Raw genomic sequence first — 24,930 nt, 5'->3', positions numbered from 1 at the left:
GTATTACATGTATTACAATGTTAATTTCAACATAGAATCACAACAATTTCAAGATGTATTACATGTATTACAATGTTAATTTCAACATAGAATCACAAGAATTTCAAGATGTATTACATGTATTACAATGTTAATTTCAAGATAGAATCACAAGAATATCAAGATGTATTACATGTATTACAATGTAAATTTCAAGATAGAATTACAAGAATGTCAAGATGTATCACATGTACTACAATGTTAATTTCAAGATAGAATTAGAAGAATGTCAAGATGTAGTACATGTATTACAATGTTAATTTCAAGATAGAATCACAAGAATTTCAAGATGTATTACAATGTTAAGCTCAAGATAGAAAATATATTGTAACATATGAGGCAGTATTAATGTCCTCTGAGCATAGCTTAACAGTATATAGCAGCCTTTGCCCTCACATTTCCGCTCCAGGTTGTTGGAAATATGTCAAGACCGCGAAGCAATCACCACAAAGATTCTGAGAAACTCATTAATCCTTCCAGTGACATCCAAAGAAAAATCAAACCAAAATTTCCAACCAGATTGTAGGGATTCCTAGGACCAACTTAAATATCCATTACAGCATAATATGGACAGAAAAAGGTATATTCTGTTGTCAGTATATTTTGATTAGTACTGCATCTTATTTTAGAGAGCCTGATTTGTCCTCAAGATGAATCTTAAAAGCAACTATTAGAATAAAAGAAGTTGGGCTTTGGGAAAGACGTTGAAGAAAATGCAAATTTAAAACATTTTATTTTTTAAATTTATTTTTGAGAGAGACAGGGTATTGCCCTGTTGCCAAGCCTGGAGTGTGGTGGCACCATCACAGTTCACTGTAGCCTCCAATTCTTAGGCTTAAGGTATCCTCCTACCTCAGCCTCCAAGGTTGCTGGGACTACAAGCAGGAGCCAAAGTGCCCAGCAAAAATATTTTAAATCCAACCAGGCATGGTGGCTTACACCTGTAATCCCAGCACTTTGGGAGGCCGAGGCAGGTGGATCGCTTGAGGTCAGGAGTTCAAGACCAGCCTGGCCAACATGGTGATACCCCCCTCTCTACTAAAAATACAAAAATTAACCAGGCATGGTGGTGCATGTCTGCAATCTCAGCTACTAGGGAGGCTGGGGCAGGATAATCACTTGAACCTGGGAGGCAGAGGATAGAGAGAGCCAAGATCGCACCACTGCAGACCAGCCTGGGCAACACAGTAAGACTCTGTCTCAAAAAAAAAAAAAAAAAAAAAAAAATTTAAATCCTTAGAAAGATGTATCCTCTGCTGCTACTCTAGAACTCTAGGTGGAGGCGGAGGTTGCAGTGAGTGGAGATCATGCCACTGCCCTCCAGCCTGGGCAACAGAGTGACACTCCATCTCAAAAAAAAAAAAATGTATTCAAATCCTTAAAAAGATGTGTCCTCTACTGCTACTCTAGAACTCTAGGTGGAGGCAGATTTCTAAACCAGTTCTTTTGTACAGGAATTACTGGTTTGGGTGGGGCGTAGTGACGCTGCTGTCTCAGAATTAATGTAATCATGCTTCATCATACTCCCTTTTAGACTCTATATTTTCAAGGCCACTGTCTGCCTGTTGAAGAGATTATCAGTTTGATCCTCATGTATTTTCAGAATCAAAATATCTAAGTAAGGAATTATATAAAAGTTGTAGGAATGTGTTTTACATCACTTTTAATATAGCCACATGGTTAATAACAGCCTCATATTCAGGGTTTGGATTGCAGCAGTGCCATTTACTTCACTGCAAGTGCTAAATGTCCTCATCTTTAAAAGTGGGATAATGATAGAGTCTTCCTGAAGTTGTGAGGATTGTAGAAGTTAAGGCTGGGTATGGTGGATCACCCCTGTCATCCCACCACTTTGGGAGGCCAAGGTGGGAGGATGGCTTGAGGCCAGGAATTGGAAAGCAGCCTGAGCAACATAGAAGACCCGTGTCCCTACAAAAATAAATAAAATAAAGGAGTTAGTATTTGTAAAGCCTTCACAGCAGTTACTGGCATAGCCAGTACTTTGCGTGTTATTATTTTAAGGCCATTGCCCCATAGGACCTGATAGCTTTCCATTTACATGCTTTAAAAAAGCAGAGAAATGGAAACTCGATTTTCCCAACGCTCCCTAATTTCACTAGTTGCTTGATGCTTTTCAAAGCATTTAGAACACTGCAAACAGCAAGGAAGGTCATACAGTAAAGAAATAAAAAGCAATACCGAGTTCGACGTGTGCGTTCTTCAAAAATTTGAATTGAACCCTCCCTGGTCACCCCTTGCCATTACACATATTCTTCGAAATGTACTGATTTTTTTTTTTTTTTAAAGTAAAAGTAATCCTTACACAACCTAAGAAAAAAGCAGAGCATTTTCCTTGACCACTTTGAGATCTGGGTGAGCAGTGGATGTTTAAATGCCGGCATTTCTACAAGGTCGGCAATTAAGAATTCACGAAAACATTAATCACTCCGACTTATCAGAAAAACACTAAGAGCGCTACGAGGCCTCGGAGCCTTTACTACCCCTGGAAGCAACCGGTGAGCACCCTGGAGCAAAGCCGAGGCCCCGAGCGCGGGGAAGGCGGCTGTGCCCGACCGCCGGCTCCGCGTCCCTCTCCGGGTGCCTAAGTCTGGGCTCCCGCGCCTTTCCCGAGCATTCAGCGCCCGGAGCAGAGAGGGGAACCAGAGGAGCGTCGAAGCCCGGAGAGAGAAGGAGCAGGCGCTGCTCTGGTAAGAAGCTGGGGCCTGGTCCCCGCGCGCCGGCGAACCGGCTATCCGGCGAGCCAGTAATCCGCCCGCGCTAAGGGGCGCACCCAGGGCCCACACGAGGGGCCGGACACCTGGAGGGAGTGCGCTGGGGCACCGGACTGGACAGGCGAGGCGGGGCCAGGCGCGGAAGGCGGGGCCAGGCAGGGAGGCGGGGCCGGAGCGTGGGCAGGGCACCGCGGGGCGGGGCGCGGCGCGGCGCGCGTTTCCGGTGTGCGCGGCGGAGCGCTAGGGCGGGGGCACAGTCGGCTCCCAATCGCGCACAATGAGACAGCGCTGAGCGCCGGAAGTGGGGCCGAAGGAAAACACGGAGAGGGAGCCCGGCCGGGATAGGAAGAGGCTGGGGACCACGGCGAAGGTGGTGAGTGCTCCTGGGCGCCTTCTCCCAACGTCCCTGCCAGACTCGCCTCCGGGCTGATTCTCCAGTTGGTTTCCTGGACTCCAGAGTAGTGGTCCGGCCTGGCCCCGGAGGTACGTTGGTTCCATCCCCCTCCGGCTTCCTCGCACCAGTTTGGGTGACCGAGGAACCCCCAGGCCGGCAGAGACTGAGCTCTCGGGTTCGAGTCCGTGTTTTCACTTTTTGTCAGACTGCGGGCGCAGAAGATAGGATTTGGGTCAAGACATTCGGCTTTGGCCCCCTGGCTGGCCGGGGGAACCCTGGAACCCTATGGAGACAGCAGGTCACTTCCTGCTTCCTGGTCCCCACGGTGGCTTCTTGGCCAGGAGTGCAGGGACGCCTCCTCTTTCTCCACGTCGGTCTCAAAAGGGTGGAAACTAAGGCAGATCGGTGGTGGAGCGGTCAGATGGGGATTGAAGAGGAGTGTCATTCCTCAGGCAATTGCTGTTCCTGACAAAACCAAACTTGTTTGGGGTTGGAGAATGGGGATTGAGGAGGTTAGCTGGAGTTGTCCCTTGATCGGAAACCCAGCCCCTTTGATTACGGCTGCACCTTGGTCGGGAGCGCAGCACTTCCGTAACCTAAGCGCTCAAAGCCAGTCTGTCCAGAGTAGTGGTGGTGAAGGGACGGAAAATTGGAGTTGAAAGATGTAGTACTCCGTTCACGTAAAGTTTCGGTGTATAACACTTACAAGTAATTACCAACTTAAAAAAAAAAAGACTGTTTCGGTAGTTTAGTAATAATATTGCCTTGGGATGAGGTTTTCTTTGAAGAGAAACGCTGTGTTACAGAAGGAAAAGCCGACCATACTTGGTTTGAGTAGTACTCTCTACTGTGCTACCGTTCTGGAACCTATAGAGCTTCTCTTATTCACAGATTTAATCTTCATGCTAAATAGTAAGTATTAATTTTCATGAAGACTGTTAGAGGACCAAGCCTCCCAACCTCTAGAGTATTGCACTGATTATTAAGAATGTGATAGAATTTTTATTTTAAAAAAATAGGGAAAGAGTTTCACAGGCTTTGGGCATCTGTACGATAAATGTGTTATTTTGTATACTTGTATGATATCTTGTTATATAGTTTGATATTTTCCCAAAATGCCTTCTTTCAGGTGCAAAGTAAGAAAATTGAAGTCAAAGACCATGGGAGATACAGCAAAACCTTATTTCGCGAAGCGCACTAAAGACCGGGGGACTATGGATGATGATGACTTCAGAAGGGGTCACCCCCAACAAGATTATTTAATAATAGATGACCATGCTAAAAGCCATGGCAGTAAAATGGAAAAGGGCCTTCAAAAAAAAAAGATAACACCAGGGAACTATGGGAATACCCCCAGAAAAGGACCATGTGCTGTTTCCAGCAATCCATATGCATTTAAAAACCCAATCTACAGTCAACCTGCTTGGATGAATGACAACCACAAAGATCAGAGTAAGAGATGGCTGTCTGATGAACATACTGGTAATTCGGACAACTGGAGAGAATTCAAACCTGGACCTAGAATTCCTGTTATAAACCGACAAAGAAAAGACTCCTTTCAAGAAAATGAAGACGGTTATCGGTGGCAAGACACAAGAGGCTGCAGAACTGTGAGACGACTGTTTCATAAAGACCTAACAAGCCTAGAAACCACATCAGAAATGGAAGCAGGAAGTCCTGGTAATGTTTTCCAACTTGTCAGAGCACAACCTCAGAGTCAGCAATGTCTTATTCTTTTTCATCCAAATGAGTTTTGTTATTTTCAGCAATTTCGTTTCCAGTTTTTCATTGTTTCTGTTTTAAGAAGTGGTCACTTAGTATGATTATTTTAAGGATTGTAATCATGATATTTGGGCAGCTTCAACACATTTCACATGTTGATCCCTTTAAAAGTTTACTTTGCCCCAAGGCTCATTTTACTTCAGTAAACATGTTTTCTATAACGTGTTTTTTACAGAGGAGGGTAGCTATATGCCCCAGGGGATCATATCGTAATTGCTTAGTGGTTTTTGTGTTTTCAAAATTATGATTATAATTTTGTATTTGAATAATTAATGTGTTCATAATATAAATGACAGAATATAAAGGTTGTTTTTTTAAAAAAACTTACTTGTTGATGTACAAACACAGTATACACTGCGTATATCTCCTGCCACAGGAGATACATCTTTTGGGTATAGTGTCAGTGTCCCGAGATGAATAATCTGAGATCTTTGTTTTTCAAAAGGGATCATGACAAACAGGTTGAGAAACAAGTTTAGAAAGTCAGAAATAGATTCAAGCTTTGCTGTTTGGTTTCAGTAAGACCAAAACTAATTTCTCAGTGCCCTCACATGCTTGGTTAATTGCCCCAAAGGGATAATAAGGAGGTAATATGTTTTTCTAAAAGTAAAAAGTAGATTTTGTCCATGTGGCAATGATTTCTACAAACAGGAAGGTTATTTTTATCTAATGGGTAATATTTACTGAAATGAAATAAAGTCACAAATTGGATGGCAAAAAATGAAACAATATCATAGTTGGAAACATGGACTTGTAAGTTTATTGACTGAAAGCATTTTTTTAGTGGTCGTACAGAATGTGCTTCAAACTGGCCAGCACTTTTAAATAAATTTTTTTAGTTTAAATGCATTCAGGGAATATGGACACTTTCTAGATCGCCCGATGCCTTTTCATGTTTTCTCACAGTGGCCAGTTCATACACAGGTTACCTATAAGGTGTTTGAGTTTGTGTCCCATGCATATGAATACTTAAAAGCAAAAAGGTTGTCTTTTATTTTTACTAGGTCTTAGGATAAAAATGAAAGTCTCAAGTGCTTACTGATATTAAATGGGGGGAAATGTGCTATTTGGTATTTTTTTCTTTTTTCGTAGATTCTTCTAGTTGTCAGATCCATTTATTTTTATTTTATTTTATTTTATTTTTTGAGATGGAGTCTCGCTGTGTCACCCAGGCTGGAGTACAGTGGCACGATCTTGGCTCACTGCAACCTCCGCCTCCTGGGTTCAAGCGATTCTCCTGTCTCATCCTCCAGAGTAGCTGGGACTAGAGGCGCGTGCCACCACACCCGGCTAATTTTTGTATTTTTTATAGAGACAGGGTTTCACCATGTTGGCCAGACTGGTCTCGAACTCTTAACCTCCAGTAATCTACCCACCTTGGCGTCCCAAAGTGCTGGGATTACAGGTGTGAGCCACCGCACTCAGCCTGATTTTTTTTTTTTCTTTGAGACAGTCTTGCTGTGTCACCCAGGCTGGAGTGCAGTGATGTGACCTGTCACTGCAGCCCCTGCCTCCCAGGATCAAGCAATTCTCATGTCTCAGCCTCCCGAGTAGCTGGGACTACAGGTGCACACCACCATGCCCAGCTGATTTTTCTATTTTTTAAATAGAGATAAGGTTTCTCCCTGTTGGCCAGGCTGGTCTTGAACTCCTGACCTCGAGTGAGCCACCCGCCTCGGCTTCCCAAAGTGCTGGGATTACAGGCGTGAGCTACCGCACCTGGTTCTCAGATATTTTTAAATTGGAAAATTAAGAGTATATATCAATATCAAGTAGCAGAAACAGAATGAAGTGTTATAAAGGCGTTAAGTAGTAGGGAGACATAAAACTTAAATCTTTAAGCTAGAAATAGCTTAAAGAATTATCTGATGCAGCACTCTGTTGTGATATATCAAAGATGTAATCACAATTTTACAAATCAGGGAGCTGCAGCTCGGAGAGGTTAAATTTACACAGACCTGTTTATGCAGAGCAGTAAATGAGGAAGTAGAACTAAAATTGGGGACTCTGCTACTCTGGCCATTAACTCAGCCTCGCTGGGCCTGAAATCCTGACGGCGGAGCTGAACATTTCTTGATAATTTCTGGGCTTTTAATTTGTGCTTTTCTTTGTTAAAAATTGTGTCTATTTAAGTGTTTCTGTATTACTGTGTCTAGGTGGGATGTGGGCAATTTTGTTACCTATAGTCAGTCTTGTAGAAGTTGATCTTGAAAACCATTTTACATTATTATTATTATTATTATTATTATTATTATTGAGATGGAGTCTCACTCTGTCATCCAGGCTGGAGTGCAGTGGTGCGATCTTGGCTCACTGCAACCTCCACCTCCTAGGTTCAAGCAATTCTCCTGCCTCAGCTTCCTGAGTAGCTGGGACTACAGGCATGCACCACCACACCTGGCTAATTTTTGTACTTTTAGTAGAGTCAGGGTTTCAGCATGTTGGCCAGGGCTAGTCTCGATCTGCTGACCTCCTGATCTGCCTGCCTTAACCTCCCAAAGTGTTGGGAGTACAGGTGTGAGCCACCACACCCGGCTGAGAAGCATTTTAAAAAGAAAGTTTGTCAAAAATTTGCAGCTAGACATTAAAAGGAACTGTTTGCTGACCACAGAAACTTATGTTTTCTTATTTTATTTGTATTCTTATAAAAGCAACTAAAGAAGTTGCTTTTAAATGTATTTGAATAGGAGATTAATTTTGCTATCTTTTTATTGGAGGTAATTCAAAAGCTTGCATGTTTTCCCTGTATGACACACAGGTATATGCTTTCACAGTTATTAAGTAAAGAATTAAGTTTCTGTCCCTTGAAAATCTTCATATAGGAAGCATTAAGCTTTGGTATAACATTATTTACTTTAGAGAGATTCAACTGAAAGTATAAACTAAAAAGGATCTCATTAAAGAGATTGAAATTTCTTTATCAAATTGTGTCTTAATAAGGAAGGGTCTTATTCAACAATGTGAGAAGATATAATGGAAATTATGATACATTTGCTTTTTGTTTTCCCCTAAATACAGTACTACCTTCTGTTTTTTTCAGCTCTACATTACTGCCCCTACTTTAGCCCTCAAATGTCCTAGATTGCCAATTTAATGTATTTGGGACATTGCCATTAATGATCTTAGCTGGAAAGCATCCACTCAAATACACATGTCCTTTGTGAACCATATGCAAATAAAATATGGGAAACTTGGAATGCTGAATATAGGGAACTCTTATTACAATAAATCTGAGGTAAGCCAGGTAGTCTTCCTCCAAGTAATTATGAGAATTGTTCTTTTTCTCTTTTGTTTTTTTTGAGGTGGAGTTTCACTCCTGTCAGCCAGGCTGGAGCGCAATGGTGCCATCTTGGCTTACCACAACCTCCCGAGTTCAGGCAATTCTCCTGCCTCAGCCTCCCGAGTAGCTGGGATTACAGGTGCCTGCCACCACACCCAGCAAATTTTTGTATTTTTAGTAGGGATGGGGTTTCATCATGTTGGCCAGGATGGTCTCGAACTCCCGACCTCAGGTGATCTGCCTGCCTCAGCCACCCAAAGTGCTGGGATTACAGGCATGAACTATCACACCTGGCCGACAATTTTTCGTCGGTACCTAGCTTTACCCTCCAAGAGTCCCTCTGGTGAGATTTTGACAGTTTTTACCACCCATGCCTGTGAAACTAGGTTTAGAAGGTTATATTGTCTTTCGGTGCTAGTCCACTCCAGATGTGAATGTGTATGTTCCAAGAAGGGATTTTAGTAATTTCTCTCCAGTTTTTATGTTGTTAGTTAGAAGGCTGAATTTCAGGATTTCATCCTTTGTTTGTTTGTTTGTTTTATAGATAGAGTCTCACTTTGTCACCCAGGCTGGAGTGCAATGGTGCAATCATGACTCACCGCAGCCTCACCTCCTAGGCTTAAGCAGTCCTTCCATCTCAGCCTCCCAATTAGCTGGGACCACAGGAGTGAGTCATCTTGCCTGGCTAATTTTTTTCATTTTTGCTAGAGATAACATCTCACTATGTTGCCCAGGCTGGTCTTGAACTCCTGAGCTCAAGCAGCCCCTCCCACCTCAGCCTCCCAAAGTGCTGGGAATTACAGGCATGACCCACTGCACCTGGCCCCATCCATATTTTAATCTATATTTTCAATCCCTTTGATTTAGCCATGTGTTCTTGGAGAAGTTATTCTCTTGGATTAGCATTGTCCCCATCTGTACAATGGGGACAATATTAGTATTAGCAGGATTGCTGTAGGGATTAAATGAGGCAGTACATATAAAGTGCTTTACATCTATTGCACAATAAGATACACCATCGTGGTAGCTGCCGTTATCTGACAGAATTTCTGCAGCCATCCACTTCTGTATAAAAGCAGTAGGAGTTAATTGTGGTCTTTGGAGGAAGAAAGAAGTTACTCTTTCTAGAAAATGACAGCAAATATAGTTATGTGGAGAAGCCTTTGTGACCAGAAGAGAGGAAGAGTTTAAAAAAGGAATTCGGTTCCCTATCGCTAACTGGCTTGCGAACTAACAGGGGCGTTTCTAAAGGGTATTGCAATGTTATTTTAAATTTGTAATGAGTTTTTGCCTAAGAAACCTGTAATAAACACTGAAGTTAGATGCAACTTTTTTCGATAATGTTTACTAAATGAGCATGGATATATCTCTAAGTAGAAGAAATGCTTATCTGAAAAAGAAATTTTTTTCTACCAGAAATGCTGGCCCTAAAAGATTATAATAATTTAATCAGGAGTAGGCGGGTATTAAAAAGGAAGTATTAAGGTAGCCCAAGGTAGCCTGATTTTCTGTTGAAATGACAACTTACCTTTTAGTATTTTATTTGTTCAGTGCATTTTGATTGAGTTTTTGAAACAACTTTTCCAACACTTTAATTTTTTTAATTTTCTCATATTATGGAAGTTGTTTGCAGAATTTTGTGATTGTCATCTCAGGTAGTTTTAGCACAATGCTTGCTGCCTATTCTTTAGAGCTCTCAGCAAGCTTTTTAAAAATTGGAGGTCCTATAAAATTTCCTTTTCAGCCAGCCAGTTCATTGTAATTGCCATACTAGTAGTCATGAGTTCCTCTGAAAACTTGATGGAGGAATTACTTCATGTAGGGCATTTCAGTAAGTTTACATTTCCAAGCACTAATGTATTACTAATAGTTTCATTTTTTAAAGCTCGATATAAGTTGTCAAAACTATCTAAAGCAATTTTTTATCATTTAATCCCACAATCACTTTAACAAGTTGAAAAGTTGTAGGTTTTAAAAAGAAACAGGATTATTTTTATTCATTATAAGGATTATGGAACTAATAGCAGAGTTTATAAACAAATGTACTTAGAGAAAACTTTTGTTTCAATTGCCAGTTGTTTTTTTCCTTTGAAATATGCTCAGCATACAGGCCGTTCAAAGAAGCTAAAATAAAAGCAAAGGTAAAATGAGAGATAGTTGTCCTTAGTAAATAAAATTTTGGCTTGGACTTCTTCATATTAATGGAGGAACCTCGCTTATGTGTTATCGAAGTCTAAATTTGCAACTAAATGAGTGATTTTTCACTCCAGATGAGGATATAGTTGATTTCTGAGTTGTCCAGGGGTACATTGTCCATGTTGCCTTACTGAGATTGTTCACTTACAGAAGATGAAACCAAATGTGGATGGTTTTAATGAGAATAACAGGTGTACTTACAGATGTTATGGAATACATAAGATATTTTACAATATGTATTGTGATATATTAAATATAATAGAATTATACATATACTTGCCTATAATTTTTCTGTTGCTTTACTATGCTCAGCAGTATACCAGGAAGAGATAATAAAAATCAAATTATATGACTGAAGTAGAATTCTTTTAAGTTTTCCAAAAAGCTGATTTGTATGGATTAATGTGTGCAGGTGACGCACTCACTGAATACAATATTCAAGCACGTTGTCCATGGGATTCAAGCACGTTGTCCATGGGACAGCTACCTTTCCTTCTGCTCTGCATTCGGATGGGATTTATTCTCTCCCATGATTTCACGCATATGTAACGTCTGCTTTTTACTCAGGAGTAGCATTATTTAATATTGCCAATAATATTTCTCCCCCAACTGAAGAAAACAAGAAGCAGAGGTCCAGACCTAGGAAGCCACGGAAGACTAGAAATGAGGAAAACGAGCAGGATGGAGACTTGGAAGGCCCTGTGATCGACGAGTCTGTGCTTTCAGCGAAGGAGCTGCTGGGCTTACAGCAGGCTGAGGAGAGACTGAAGAGAGACTGCGTTGACAGGCTCAAGAGGGTAACATCCTTCTATGTATATTTATTGGTTAGAATCCTGGTTTGGGCCTAAATTTTGTTATTAATTGAGTATGCATGCTGTGATCAATTAGATATCCTACTTTGGTTATCAGTATTTAAGCACTACAAGTTAAAAGTGATATCCAGTGTGATTTAATAGGATTAGGAGTCATTGCTATTGTACCTAAAATGACTGTTAGGAGAGTGATAAAGGGAACAATGACAGGAGCAATTTTAAAAGTGAAGAAGCCAGGCGTTCCTGTAGCCCCAATTACCTGCGAGGCTGAGGTAAGAGGATTGCTTGAGTTCAGGAGTTCGGGGCTGTAGTATGCTCTAATGGCATCTGTGAATAGCCAGTTCACTCCAGCCTGGGCAACATAGTGAAACTCCTGTCTCTTTAGAGAAAAGAAATTGAAGGGGAAATCATTTCCTGGCTGATTTTGTTTATCTGAATGTTTGGTTTTACTTATGTCTCTCTAAATAAATCTCTTCAAATTATAGCGACCACGAAACTACCCTGCAGCCAAGTACACCTGCAGACTCTGTGATGTTTTAATTGAATCCATTGCATTTGCCCATAAGCATATCAAGGAGAAGAGGCACAAGAAAAACATTAAGGTAAATTGAATGTAACCCAAACAAGTCTGCTTACCTGTGAGTTGTTATTACTTGTCATCTTTGTGGCTTTCTTCTCCTTAAGGCTATGATATTGATAACTTTACTGCTTTATTTATTGAATATATTTGAGCCAAAATACATAATACTGGTCAGATGTATTTACTGGTTAATTTTGTGAATTTCCTTAAGGGCAGCATCAGGATATATGAAGTCATTGATAGGACCCAGGTATATGTCCTTATACTAGTATTAAAGCAAACAGTGTTTGTAAGTGCTGTTTTTAATATTCTTTCCTTACACTTTCTCCTTATGCCCGCCTATCCTCTGTTATCACTGATCCACATTATGTGCAAAAGGAAGTATGTGTATGTTTGATAGGATGAAAAATAACACAGCTAAGATGAGAAGGGAGGCCTAAGAAAAAGAAAACTCTATAGGGCGTTGTCTTCGTGAATGGTAGAAGGTAAAAACTATGTGTAAGTCATTTTTAATCTCAACATTTGATCTTAAAAGGAGAAGCAAGAGGAAGAGTTGCTCACTACGTTACCCCCACCAACACCCTCCCAGATAAATGCAGTTGGCATTGCCATTGACAAAGTGGTACAGGAATTTGGCTTACACAATGAGAACTTGGAACAGAGGCTAGAAATTAAACGTATCATGGAAAATGTGTTCCAACACAAGTTACCAGGTATTTTCTAGATTTTTCTATTTAACTACCTAAAAGTACCTCATTCATTTCTCCTACCAGTAGTAATTTTCACCAAATAAAAATTTATTTCCCATGTCATGAAGCTCTCATGTTTTCTGTTTTTTTTGGTTTTTGTTTTCCCTAGCTTTCCCCAAGGTAACAAGGACTTTCATATGCATTGTCATTGCATTATCAATTTTACCCTGTGTGCGAACTTTAAGTTGAATGTCCTGCATTATTGGGACACTATGGGACTCCTGTGTATATATTTGTTTGCCTTTCTACTCATCTAAATTGACACCATATTTTGAGTTAAAATCAAGAGAAGTATCCTGAAGTTATTTTCAGGTTATTCATGTCAAAAAAAAAAAGATTTTATTTAACTGTACTTAAAAGAATTGTAGCATCTAAAGTGAACTTTGAAAACCAGTTTTAATAAATTTGTATTGGATTTTATGCACTGTTGAGTTGATTTTCCAAGTTATGTCTGTTTTCTGCCTGTTTTTAACTTTAGACTTTTGGCATGATAGGGAGGGGGGACAACTATTTGGAGTGTATTACATGAAAATTTAAGGTCAGATATGCTCCATGCCTGACACAACTGCTGTCAATCCTTGATAGCAACAAACCCCAGCCCACATCGTCCCCCAACCCCCACTGTCCATTCGTGTTTAGGTAAATGGTTGGAATAGCTTAATCATTCTCAATCCTTGCTGTGCATCAGAATTACCTGTGAAGCCAGGGACAACTATTTTTACAAAGCTCGACAAGTGATTCTGATCCACAGCTAGGGTTGGAATCATTATTTGTATTTGTCACCTTATAAATCTTAAAACTATTTGTTCTACTGAAAGATCATACATATAGTATTTGTAACAGATATACTTTCATAAGAATAAGGGAAAATAATCTACTCATCTTATTATATAGGTGTTTCCTGAAAAGTCCATTGTAATTTTGATGATTTTTACGTAAAATTTCATGTAAAAATGAATGTACTTTGTTGTGGAAAACTGCTAAAACCCAGTGAAATCACTTGAAGTTTAGCAAACCTTAAACAAACAAGAAAACCAACTCCTGATGAGAAAGGGTACTATTTTGACATCATAGTAAAACATTGAAAATAAATGCTATAGTATAGATAGTGCACATATACACACATACGTCTTCCTCTGAAGAGTGAAGTGCCTGCTGCCTAGCATTTTAAATTATATCAGTGATATTGTAATTATTTTTCAAAAGTTTATCTATAGGGATTATGTTGTAGCAAATGCTTTTTGTTCATATTGAGAAATTCATATTAAATATGTCAAAAGATTTTTTTTTATTGTTTTAGTGAAACCTCTTTATAGTAAGTTACACCTATGTGTGCATTCTAAAAGGTGAAAAGAAACGTTTGCATTAGCTCTTGAATATACTATCAGGTTTATAAATTTAAACAAAGGCATTCTTTTTCAACTGGCACATATTAAAAATTATTTTAAATAGTATTTTCTTCATAAAATGTGACATTTAGATAATAATATTTTCTTCATAAAATACATGATAATGTAGCAATTTGACATTTTACAACTGACATGAAGAGTGGCTGTTAAGCTAAATGATAGTTGATGCTGCCTTCCCTGTTAAATGAAGTGAAGAGCAAAGAGCCACCTATTTCTATCCTTTGTTTATGCTAGTCTTGAATACAAGTTTGCTTTTTTGTGTAATTTTAATTGATGCTTCTGTTTCTGAAATAGCAATGTTTTGTTACAACTTTTGAGCAGTTTTACTGTATTTATGACATTTATTTATTTATTTATTTATTCATTTATTTGTTTACTTTTTAGATTGTTCCCTAAGATTATATGGGTCATCCTGTAGCAGATTGGGTTTCAAAAATTCGGATGTAAACATTGACATCCAATTTCCAGCCATTGTAAGTACAAAATGAAATGCTGGCATTTTCAGAGTGGTATGGAAATTCTTTCTTGCAAATGTAAACTATGAATATATTTCAGATATTTGAAGATATTTTAAGTGTAATGACAGCATCTGCTTGCCTTCAGTTTCAGAGCTTTTTTTTTTTTAATACTCTGCAAATTTTCATACTTATTTTAGTCTGTGGATCTTTTATACATCCAACACTGGTTTTTCAACCACGTGCACCTGATGGGGGTGTTTAGGTTCTGTTACTTAAAAAGAGTAAATTTTCTTGATAAAATCAACTTTCCAGTGGCAGAAAGGGAATTCAGATTTTAAACAGTATAGATATTTAAACATTTATGATCTGAAAGCTTAATTATCTCTGGAGTTTCCTCTTTTTGTATACCTATGTTATTAGAATAATTAGGCTTTTAAAGAATCACACCTAGCCTGGATTTCTGGTTTAAGCATGATTTAAAAGTATGTTGATGAGTTAGAATTTTAAAACTGGAGTGTAGCTGGGCACGGCATACTTCTGTATTCCCAGCTACTCTGGAGGTTGAGGCAGGAGGATCACGAGCCCAGGAGTTCAAAGCTGTAGTTAGCTGTGACTGCACTTGAGAATTGCATCAGCCTGGACAGCATAGTGAGACCCTCTCTCTTTAAAAAAAAAAAAAGAAGAAAAAACCAGAAGGCACTTTAGTAGATTATCTGTTTCTCTACTGGTAGTTCCCACAGGCCTGTTTATAAATGATCTGTTTGCAGTTATTTGGGTTGCTTGTTAAAAGTCTATATTCTGAGCTGGGTGCAGTGGCTTAACCCTCTAATCCCAGCTACTCGGGAGGCTGAGGTCAGAGGATTACTTGAGCCCAGGAGCTCATGAACAGCCTGGCCAGCCCCACCTCTCTCAAAAAAAAAGTCCAGATTCTGGGGCCCCAGAGGTTCTATTTTACAGCCTCTTACTTCTTGCTATACCTGACTGCTGTAGCTACCTGGTAAGCTACCCAGTAGACTGTGTTTTAGCCTTAAATTCTGATCAGTGATTTACCAGCCATAGCAGTTATTTTATTTTGATCTAGTGTCATTAATTCATTTAGCAGATATTCACTAATCCCATTTGTATGGCAGACGTACTAGGTTATAAAGGACAAAACAGAGATGGTTCCTCTTCATGGAACTCATCTAGTAAAGGAGATTAGTAATTACCTTGTAATTATAGTGAGAGCTCTGCAGGTAAAGATTCAGGGATAGAAAATGACAAGGGCTGGGCAGAGATAAAGCAGTCATGAAGGCCTCTTTGAAGAGGGAACATTTAAGCTGAGCTCTAAAAGATGAAAAAGAGCTTGCAGGATAGGGGGAAACTGGGAGGAAAAGAGTTTCGGGCAGAGGGAGCAGCATTTGCAAATACCCGAAATCAATAAAGAACTTGGCATATTCAAGGAGCTAAAAGAAAGGTTGTGTAAGTATGGTGAAGGGACCGAGAAAAAGAAGAGCAGGAGATGAGGATGGCAAGGTAGGCTGGGCTTGACTTGCAGAATCGTGTAGACCGTGGTAATTAAAGAATTTGGTTTTGACCGAAGGGCAGTAAGAAGTCATTGAGAGTTGTAAGGATACAGTTGATGATTTTAAATAGTTCTGGTTCCAATGCAAAACAAGGATTTTAAAAAGAAATGCAAGACGGACTCCAGGACCAGTAAGCTATCTGTTGCAATGGTATTAGAGAGAGAGGTAATATTGTTAGCAGTTTGACAAACTTCCAGCTACCACTTTGAGACTTGTTGAGAGGCAAATTACCTCAATAATTAGTTAATCAGGAGTTAGTTGTGTAGTAGGTCTCTTGCCCACATTCATCTTCATTTGGTGTTGATCTGTCTGTCTTTGATTGACATATGCAAACAGCATAGTGAGCAATTACTTTGGTAGCAATGTGCATTTCTCATTTAGAAAGGAATTTGGGGAACTTCGGATGAGTCTTATATCAGTGAAGCAAAATCACTTAGGAATAATTTCATGTATTCATTGATTTATTTCCTAGATGTCTCAGCCAGATGTCCTCTTACTTGTTCAAGATTGTTTAAAGAACAGTGGTAAGGCCAAATTCCACATTTTAAAATTTTTATGTTTATAATTTGGATATATCCTATCTCTCAAACTTTGAAAATAGCAAGGCATGCTTTTAAAATTATTTTTATGGGTAATATCCAAAGCAAAAAGCAAAGCAAATGCCCATGAATTATTAACTAAAGTCCTGTTAGTAGTTCTACTATGCAGAATAACCATTTCATAAGTAAAGCTTTTAGCTTGATGACATCGTCACTATTTATAAAGATTAAATGAGTCCTAGATGTGACTAAGAAATGCAAAATATGTAAAATGTACTCTTGAGGGTAAAACTAAAGGATAATCTGTTTTTATCAATGATTAAAATCAATATTTTACCAACAGTGAATAGGTGTAACCCAACCCTGATTAATGAATCCGCAGTTGTGCCCATTTAGGTTTATCAGTTGTCTAATATAATGTCCAGCTTGGGGCTTTATGGCTTTTTGTGTTTTACATAGTCCTCATGAAACTGTATCATCTTTTGAATTAGTCATCCCCATCCTCCTCGTTTTGGTTAAATTTTGTCTTCAATCAATACATATTTCGACACTGAATATTTTAGTAGCTTTTGCAGCAACTTTGTTTTTAAATGTATTACCTATATTTCTAATTGTTATCCATGTAACATTTGAATTTTCTTATCCGATGATGTAGTCACTTCTAATGAAACATTCACTTTACAAACTAAGGATTTTATATTAATGTGATAACTTGGTTTTTGAATATAATATTTTTTCCTTTTCAAGTCATTTCAGAGCATTATTTAGTAGTGGTCTTTCAAAAGACTCACAGCTAAGGGACAACTGGTACTTGTACTTTATCTGGTTCTGCTTTTAAACAAAGCTTTAATTAACCCACTTAATATTTTTTTTCTTCTTTCCTCAGACTCTTTTATTGATGTCGATGCAGACTTCCACGCTAGGGTGCCAGTGGTGGTGTGCAGAGAAAAGCAAAGGTCTCATTTCTTTAAGCTGTTTATTTTTTTAACTATCAATTCACCAAAAGCACAAGTTCTTTACTACATCCAATTTTTAAAATTATAAGCTTTTTATTTGGTTGTCACACATGGTTCCTACTAACATTATCTCTATACTTTTGGCATTTGATGTGAAAGGGGAAAATCCTATTTTAAAAATAATAAAATGACTTAAAAGAAAAAATATAGGAAGGAAGCATTTCAGTCCATTTCAACTTGATAAAAAAACAGCCTTATTAAATGGTTACTTGCTATAATCACCTGTATTTGCCATCCTTTTTAGCAGCATTTATGGCAGTGCTGAGTAACAGTGTGACCTCTCGGGTTTATCTCTCTCCCTCCCTCTGTTTGAAAGTATTACTGTCACTACTGTAAATGGGTGGTTTATGGGCTGTAATGATTGTTCATTAGGCACATTCCTCCAGCTCTTGGGAAAACACTCTTTTATTGTTACAGAGATGAATCATGCTCCCATTTGAAACATTTTATAATATTTTCCTTATTTGCATTTCCCCCAAAAAAATAATTTTAATATTTGAAAACAGAATTATGGATCTGAAAAATAAAGGTTACTCAGAAAATAGCCACGATATCTTTTTTGTAAAGAAAATTTACTTTATTAAATGACCCATAAAGATGTAGTAAGTTTTTTTCACTTTTAAGCTTTTTCTTTTTGAAGTATTTATTATCCATGTATATTAGTTGTTGGCATAAAAGACACTTTCAGACCTGTATAACACTTTTTTCTTTTTTTCTTTCCCATCCTCATCCCCCACCTCTCACCAGTGGTCTTCTGTGTAAAGTGAGCGCAGGAAATGAAAATGCTTGTCTGACAACAAAGCATTTAACTGCCCTTGGAAAACTAGAACCAAAGCTGGTTCCTTTGGTGATTGCGTTTAGGTACTGGGCAAAGGTAGGCTTGAGTTCTTTATGCATGAATATATTCTACATATAGTATAAGCAGTATGCTTTGATTTTTACTTAATTTAATCTTCAGTGTTTAAATGCAAATTTATAGACATCAAAAGAAAAAGGCATCTGAATTTTGCAATGGAAACATGTACAGATGGAAGATTCAGTGTTTCTATTTCACTTTAACAGTATTGCTCAAAAGATCAGAATGATTTATAGGGCTTATTAAAAATCAGATTTGTGGGTCAAATCTCAGAGGATAAGGCCCAGGAACTTACATTTTAACTAGTTTACCACAGTGGTTGTTAGGCAAAGGAAAGTTGAGCTAAAGCTTCTCATATCATATCCAATAACATACAGAGAGACTGCAAAAAATAGAAGATACTCTCTGATCTTGTTTACATTTCCATAATGTTTTAAATATATTTCAATTAAAATACTCAAACAGAAGAAGATTTAACATTCCCCCAAAATGTAAGGTTGAGTCATGATTATAAAATTGAGATTCTGTCGCTTGAACCTGGGAGGTAGAGGTTGCAGTGAGCCGAGATTGCGCCACTGCACTCCACCCTGGGTGACAGAGCGAGACTCTGTCTCAAAAAAAAAAAAAAAAAAATTGAGACTCTGTGTATGTGCTTTTAGAGATAAGCAAAAGCTTTACTGATTCAGGTATATCAATACCAATAGATACTTCCTGTTTCTTGGATCCTGAACAAAGGATTTCCCACTTTTCACTGGGTAAATTATAATTATAATATGCTATCCTTTGAAAACCACCACCTGCTTCATCACTAAGTAGAATGTGCCTTTTTAGTTGTTATTTCCATTAGTGATGATGAGTTTGTCCACATTCTCTCCCCACACCAACCTTTGTGACCAAAGCATGCATATGCCAGACGCTATGGGTTAGGGTAAGAGGACCATTGAACTGGCTTACATTTGTAACTGAACAAATATTTTTAATTCATTAACATGTATTCTAACCAAATGAATGAATTGACCATGTATATCAAAAAATAAAATAGGAAATAATATTTTAGGGCCATCCACAAGTGAGTATGGTTAACAGGATTAAATATTCGAAACTGAAACTATCACTTAAAACCACAATATGTGGTTGCAAAAGTTTAAGGAAGTTGTATATTTCATAACTGCTATTTTTGTCTGAAGAATTACCGTAAATCATGTAGTAAACAAGAATGAGGTTACAGGTTTTAGGCCAAATCGTGTAAATGACAAATTCATACAAAAAGAATGCTTAACTTTCTTTTCTCTTGTTTGTAGCTTTGCAGTATAGATCGCCCTGAAGAAGGAGGTCTGCCACCTTATGTGTTTGCCCTGATGGCCATTTTCTTTCTTCAGCAGAGGAAAGAACCCCTTTTGCCTGTATATCTAGGATCATGGGTATAAAACATTTTTTTGCTTATATATCTGAACTGATTTTATTACAGGTCCACAATTAAATTTTGCATAATTTCAAAATCTAGACACCTAACCAGAACTGATAATGGATTTATTTATTCTACTAGTGTGAATACTCATACCTTTCACTGCTGAAATACTAATGTGTTTGATTTCAGTATGCTGCCCTATAACCTGCTTAGGGATATTATTACCTTTCTAGACTGCAAAATCTCTTAATTTTTGAAATATGTGTGGTCCTGAGACGAACAAGAGACTGTGACCCTGTAAATTTACCATTTGGTACATTCTTTTTTTGGGTACAGTTTTCTAAATTGATACTTGGATTTACATATCACCTCCAGACAGACAGACTGTGGGAAGCATTTGGTACACTGTAACTTACTTTCTGTTTCTAATCTATTTCTCTCCATAACCTGTAAAAAAAAAAATATATATATATATACACACACACACACACACACATATATATATAAACATTGAGATTGCTACCTGTACCACAAGTTGCAGAACCTAATAGTCATCTCTTGAATAATATTTTGACATTATTTTTAAGATGAATTAGAATTCATGTGATCACTCTTTCTTTCTGGATAAATTAATGTTGAGTCGATTTGTTCAAATAAGATTTAGGAAGAGACCATCCGAAAGAGTCAAAATGATATTAGCTCATCCTCTTAGAAACCTTATTTTTAATCCCTTGGTATTACCTTGATATACTTTTATGTGTAGAAAGACTCCCATTTTATAGAAAGACCCCTTAGTGAAAAGCTTACTTTGACACATTGGCTATTGTAACTACTTTTCTTAATGCACATAGGTTTCTCTCATCATTTAAGGAGTTCTTAACAATGGGTACACATCAAAAAATATATTTAAAGAGAATTTTTTCCTTATACTTAATAAGCTGAGATTAAGCAGGGACTTTTATCTATCAGGCCCTGGGAATAAAGACTGAAGTAGAATAACTCACTTGTAAAACTGTCCTGGCATAAGGGATTATTGCATGCTGTGTATCCTAGTAATCTAAAGGTACTTCTCTTTGTGCCTGTAGTATTGAAATGAGAGAATTCAGAGCCATGAGAGGGTATCGCTACCAGACTACTGTCCTGGTAGAAAAAAGAGCAAGAGAACAAAGTCAACCCTTAGTTGATAAAAAACTCTTTCCAGCACACCCGAGTAGGAATCTGTGAAAGTCTTTGAAGTTTTCCTTTCACCTTGATCTAGGAGAGACAGGAATTTAGGATAGAATCAAATCAGTTGGACTTCTGCACCTAAAAAAACCCTGAAACAAGTTGGATAAGTTGCCTTACTCGCTGCCATCTTACTGAGTGAGGTCTGCTTTTTCATGTGTCTTGATCTTCTCTAAGTAGTCATCTGTCATTAACATGAGAATGCAGGAAAAAGAAAAACCTCCTCTGGTGATGAGATTCTCCTAAGGATACTTCAGGGTAGTACAGATACCCTTTCCTATGGCCAGCATATTATTTCCTTGTCAGTGATACCGGAAACTCTCTAAAGTGCTCCTCAATTTGATTTTGATTGGATCATTTGTTTATTCATAATTTAATGACAAAAGCAGGTATGTGGTGATCAAACACTGGATTGAAATCGTTGAATCCGTTAAGGCATGCTACCACCTGAACCAGAATGATCCTGTGGTTTTCAACATTTTAAACTAGTTAGGAAGTGAAGAGAAAGGAACTAATATTTATTAAGTATCTTTATGCTAGATATTTTACATACATTATTACTGCAGAAAATCCAATGAGGTCCTCATAATTATGTACGCAAAAGTATCTAAATGTTAATTCCTTCCAAATATTTAAAGCACTGTGTATACTAGTCATTGTAGTAGTCCCTGAAGTACAAAGATGGACAAGACCAAATTCCCTGTCAAGAAGTTTAGTGTATTGTGCACGTGTTTTCTGATCTGTCTTTTCACAAATCTTTTAGTCATTCTGTCCCAGCCTACCCAGATCTCTTCCATGTTGGAGACTCCAACCCTCTCCGACCTTTATTCCCAATCAAAAATCCCATTTTATTGTCCTTAAATCTTGATATGATTGAGGTTAATCATAGTGAGTTGTGAATGAAGAATAATTTTGTATTATACAAACCTAGTCCTTAGCAGATATTCATACTTTAGAGATGCTAGATAATATAGTAGAAAAAAGGGTAATTTTCAGGTTTAACAGCACTGGGACTCATCTCGGTTTTGCCACTCACATCCTTGAGCAAGTTATTTAATCTCTGAGCCTCAGTGTCATTCTGAACCGTAAATGAAATAATGAATGTAAAACTCCTGAAACAAGGAAGGAGAACAAATGTTATAGTCCTTTCTTTCTTCAGTAGAAAGTCAAGTTCCACTTATGGTGTGGAAGTGTGAACTCCTAATCAAGTGATCCTTCTGCAGATAACAACTATAAACTCTGGGCAAAATACAGAAACAACAGCATGAATATCCTGCAGACTGAACAAATGCTAACAGGCTTTAGAGGGGAGTCAAAACTTGGAGCAAATGACCAACACAAAGTGAGTCTCCTGTTTTTCTGTAGCTCTACCCCTAAGGGCAGCTCTGATTTAAAACAAAAATCAGTCCTCTTCCTGGCCAGAGGAACCAGGGCCACCAGCAGATAAGGGGTACAGGAGGAGGAACTGAAACGAAAGATAACAGATTGGAACCCTTAAAACCCTTAAAAAGAACCCTGAGTGTAAAAACTCAGGATGTCTCTGGCCAACTCCTGAACCAGTTTAGTTTGGCGTGAAAGGAGCCCAGAAGTCGTCACTCTCACCCTCACAAGAAAAAAAAGACCGAACAAACGGAAAATCAACAATCCTTTTTGGATCCATCAGACAGTTGATGTCATGGGCAAACCACTGCCCCCAAAATTAGAGAGCAGGGTAATACAGTGAAGCACAGCTTACCAGAGCAGAAGGCCAGGAGCGGAATCCTGCCACTGAAGCCAATACTAGGGTAGAAAAATTTAAAGTGTAATTGACAAATTTCCCAAGGCTCAGTTTGGACAAGCTTGAGGGTTAAAAATTTGTCCCATGCTTAGGAGGGCTTCCTCAGACTTTTGTGTGAGTTATACCTCCAGGAATCCCACTAAGTTCTGAGGGTAAAGACCTGAGAAAAATCTCCCAGTGCTTCTGGCAGGATGAGAGGAAAGGTAGCCATTTAGAAATAATGTCCAGAGTGTTCTTTTATTATTGAAAGCCTGCGCTCCAGAGGTACTATTTCAGTGAAGCCTAACCACCTTGGGTTTTACTAGGGAGGAGAAGGGAGGTACCTAACTCCACCCCTCTAGCCTTCCTTTCTCATCTAAGTAGGGGTGGTAGTAGGAGGACTGGGAAATACTTAAGAAGGTCACAGTCTAGGGGCACAGGCTCACTAAAAGACTGAGACCTAATCTTAGGACTATACAGTGTTTCCCCTCTCCAGGAATCACAAGGTCTGAACTACAAGTCTCAGACCTTTTGTAAGAAGTCTTTAGGGAAACACAAAGGCAACAAGGGAGACAAAAACAAGGACACCAGAGGAAGTTTCAGCCACGACAACTGCAGAAAACAGTAAACATCCTAATTCCCAGCCAGATAAACAAAACCTCATCCTAAAAGCCTCTTTACCCAGTATATCATGTCCAGCTTTCAACAAAAAATTACAAAGCATGCTAAAAGGCAAAAAGCACAGTTTGAAGAGACAGCATGTATCAGAACTTAACTTGGATATGACAGAAATGTTGAAATTGTCAGACCGGTAATTTAAAATAATAATATGCTAAAAGCTGTACTGGAAAAAATGGACAACATGCAAGAATAAATGGGTAATATAAGCTGAGAAGTGAAAACTCTAAGAAGATTTAAAAGGAAATGCTAGAAATCCAAAAAATTGTAACAGAAATGAATAATGCCTTTGGGCTCATTAGTCGACTAGACATAGCCAGGAAAAATCAGTGAATTTGAAGTGATAGCAACAGAAAATTCTCAAACTGAAAAGTAGAGAGGAAAAAGGAAGAGAATACCTAAGAACTGGGTCAATTAGTCCAGATTGAAACGTATGTATAATGGGAAGACCAACAGGAGAAGAAAGAGAAAAAAGAACAGAAGAAATAGTTGAAGGACTAATGACTGAGAATTTTTCAAAATTTTAATGCCAGACTCCTAAACCAGGCCTGTGTGGGGCAGACTGAATATAGTTAGGAGCCAAGGTTTAAAGAACTGATCCAAGATCTGAGCCACAATGTACTGGAGGTGTGATAATTTCCAGTTTGCCTAAACAAGTTAATTACCTGCTGCTAAAACAAAAACACTTTTTGGAGTAAAATAAATGATTCAAAATTTTAATAATGTAATATTTACAATATCTAAAATATAATCCAAAATTACTCCAAAAGAGTCAAGAAAGTGAGACCTCCTCTCAAAGGAGAAGAAAATGAACAAAGGCAAACTCCAAGATGACCCAGATGCAACCGTCAAAGACATTAAAGCAGTTATTATAGCTATGCTTCATGACAGAGGAAATAATACACTTGGAATAAATGAGGAGATAGGAAATGTCAGCTAGAGAAGTAGGAAATATTCAAAGAACCAACTGGAAATTTTGTCTGAGTGGACAAACAGAAAACACTCAAATGTTAGACCTAAAACCAGTGATATCAGTAATCACCTTAAATATTGATAGACTAAATATCCCCACTAAAAAGCATAGATTACCAGAATTTATTTATTTATTTATAACTTTCAGGTTCAAGGTACATGTGCAGGCTTGTTATACAGGTAAACTCGTGCCACGGGTTTGTTGGACAGATTATTTTATCACTCAGGTACTAAGCCTAGTTCCCAATAGTTTTTTTTTTTTGCTCCTCTCCCTCCTTCTACCCTTAACCGTCAAGTAGGCCCTGGTGTCCATTGTTCCCCTTCTTTGTGTCCATGAATTCTTATTATTTAGCTCCCACGTATAAGTGAGAACTTGTGATATTTAGTATTTGGTTTTCTGTTCCTATGTTAGCTTACTAAGGGTAATGGCCTCCAGCTCCATCCATGTTCCTGCAAAAGACATGATCTTGGGTTTTTTATGGCTG

The 24,930-nt window shown here is 38.2% G+C and overlaps 1 protein-coding gene across 9 annotated transcripts in view; it reads left to right on the top strand.

The window, feature by feature from the left end:
* The first annotated feature begins 3,058 nt into the window (after nucleotides 1-3,058).
* The window catches only part of TUT7 (terminal uridylyl transferase 7), a 65,295-nt gene continuing 43,423 nt past the window's right edge, over nucleotides 3,059-24,930 (top strand). For 3 of the 9 annotated variants that reach the window (XM_001083489.5, XM_077966296.1, XM_028835299.2), the window contains exons 1-10: nucleotides 3,059-3,144; nucleotides 4,295-4,845; nucleotides 11,039-11,220; nucleotides 11,721-11,837; nucleotides 12,351-12,528; nucleotides 14,358-14,446; nucleotides 16,469-16,520; nucleotides 17,422-17,491; nucleotides 18,299-18,425; nucleotides 19,709-19,828. In XM_001083489.5, the coding sequence (XP_001083489.2) occupies nucleotides 4,326-4,845; nucleotides 11,039-11,220; nucleotides 11,721-11,837; nucleotides 12,351-12,528; nucleotides 14,358-14,446; nucleotides 16,469-16,520; nucleotides 17,422-17,491; nucleotides 18,299-18,425; nucleotides 19,709-19,828 (1,455 nt within the window). In that variant the 5' untranslated portion in view covers nucleotides 3,059-3,144; nucleotides 4,295-4,325. Of the gene's footprint in view, nucleotides 3,255-3,368; nucleotides 4,078-4,294; nucleotides 4,846-11,038; nucleotides 11,221-11,720; nucleotides 11,838-12,350; nucleotides 12,529-14,357; nucleotides 14,447-16,468; nucleotides 16,521-17,421; nucleotides 17,492-18,298; nucleotides 18,426-19,708; nucleotides 19,829-24,930 lie in introns of those variants that run through there. The other 6 variants (XM_001083813.5, XM_028835300.2, XM_015118023.3 and 3 more) reach the window with 2 other exon arrangements.

This window comes from Macaca mulatta, chromosome 15 (assembly GCF_049350105.2).
Source record: "Macaca mulatta isolate MMU2019108-1 chromosome 15, T2T-MMU8v2.0, whole genome shotgun sequence".
Lineage (NCBI taxonomy): Eukaryota > Metazoa > Chordata > Mammalia > Primates > Cercopithecidae > Macaca > Macaca mulatta.
This window is presented reverse-complemented; position numbering and strand designations above follow the sequence as displayed.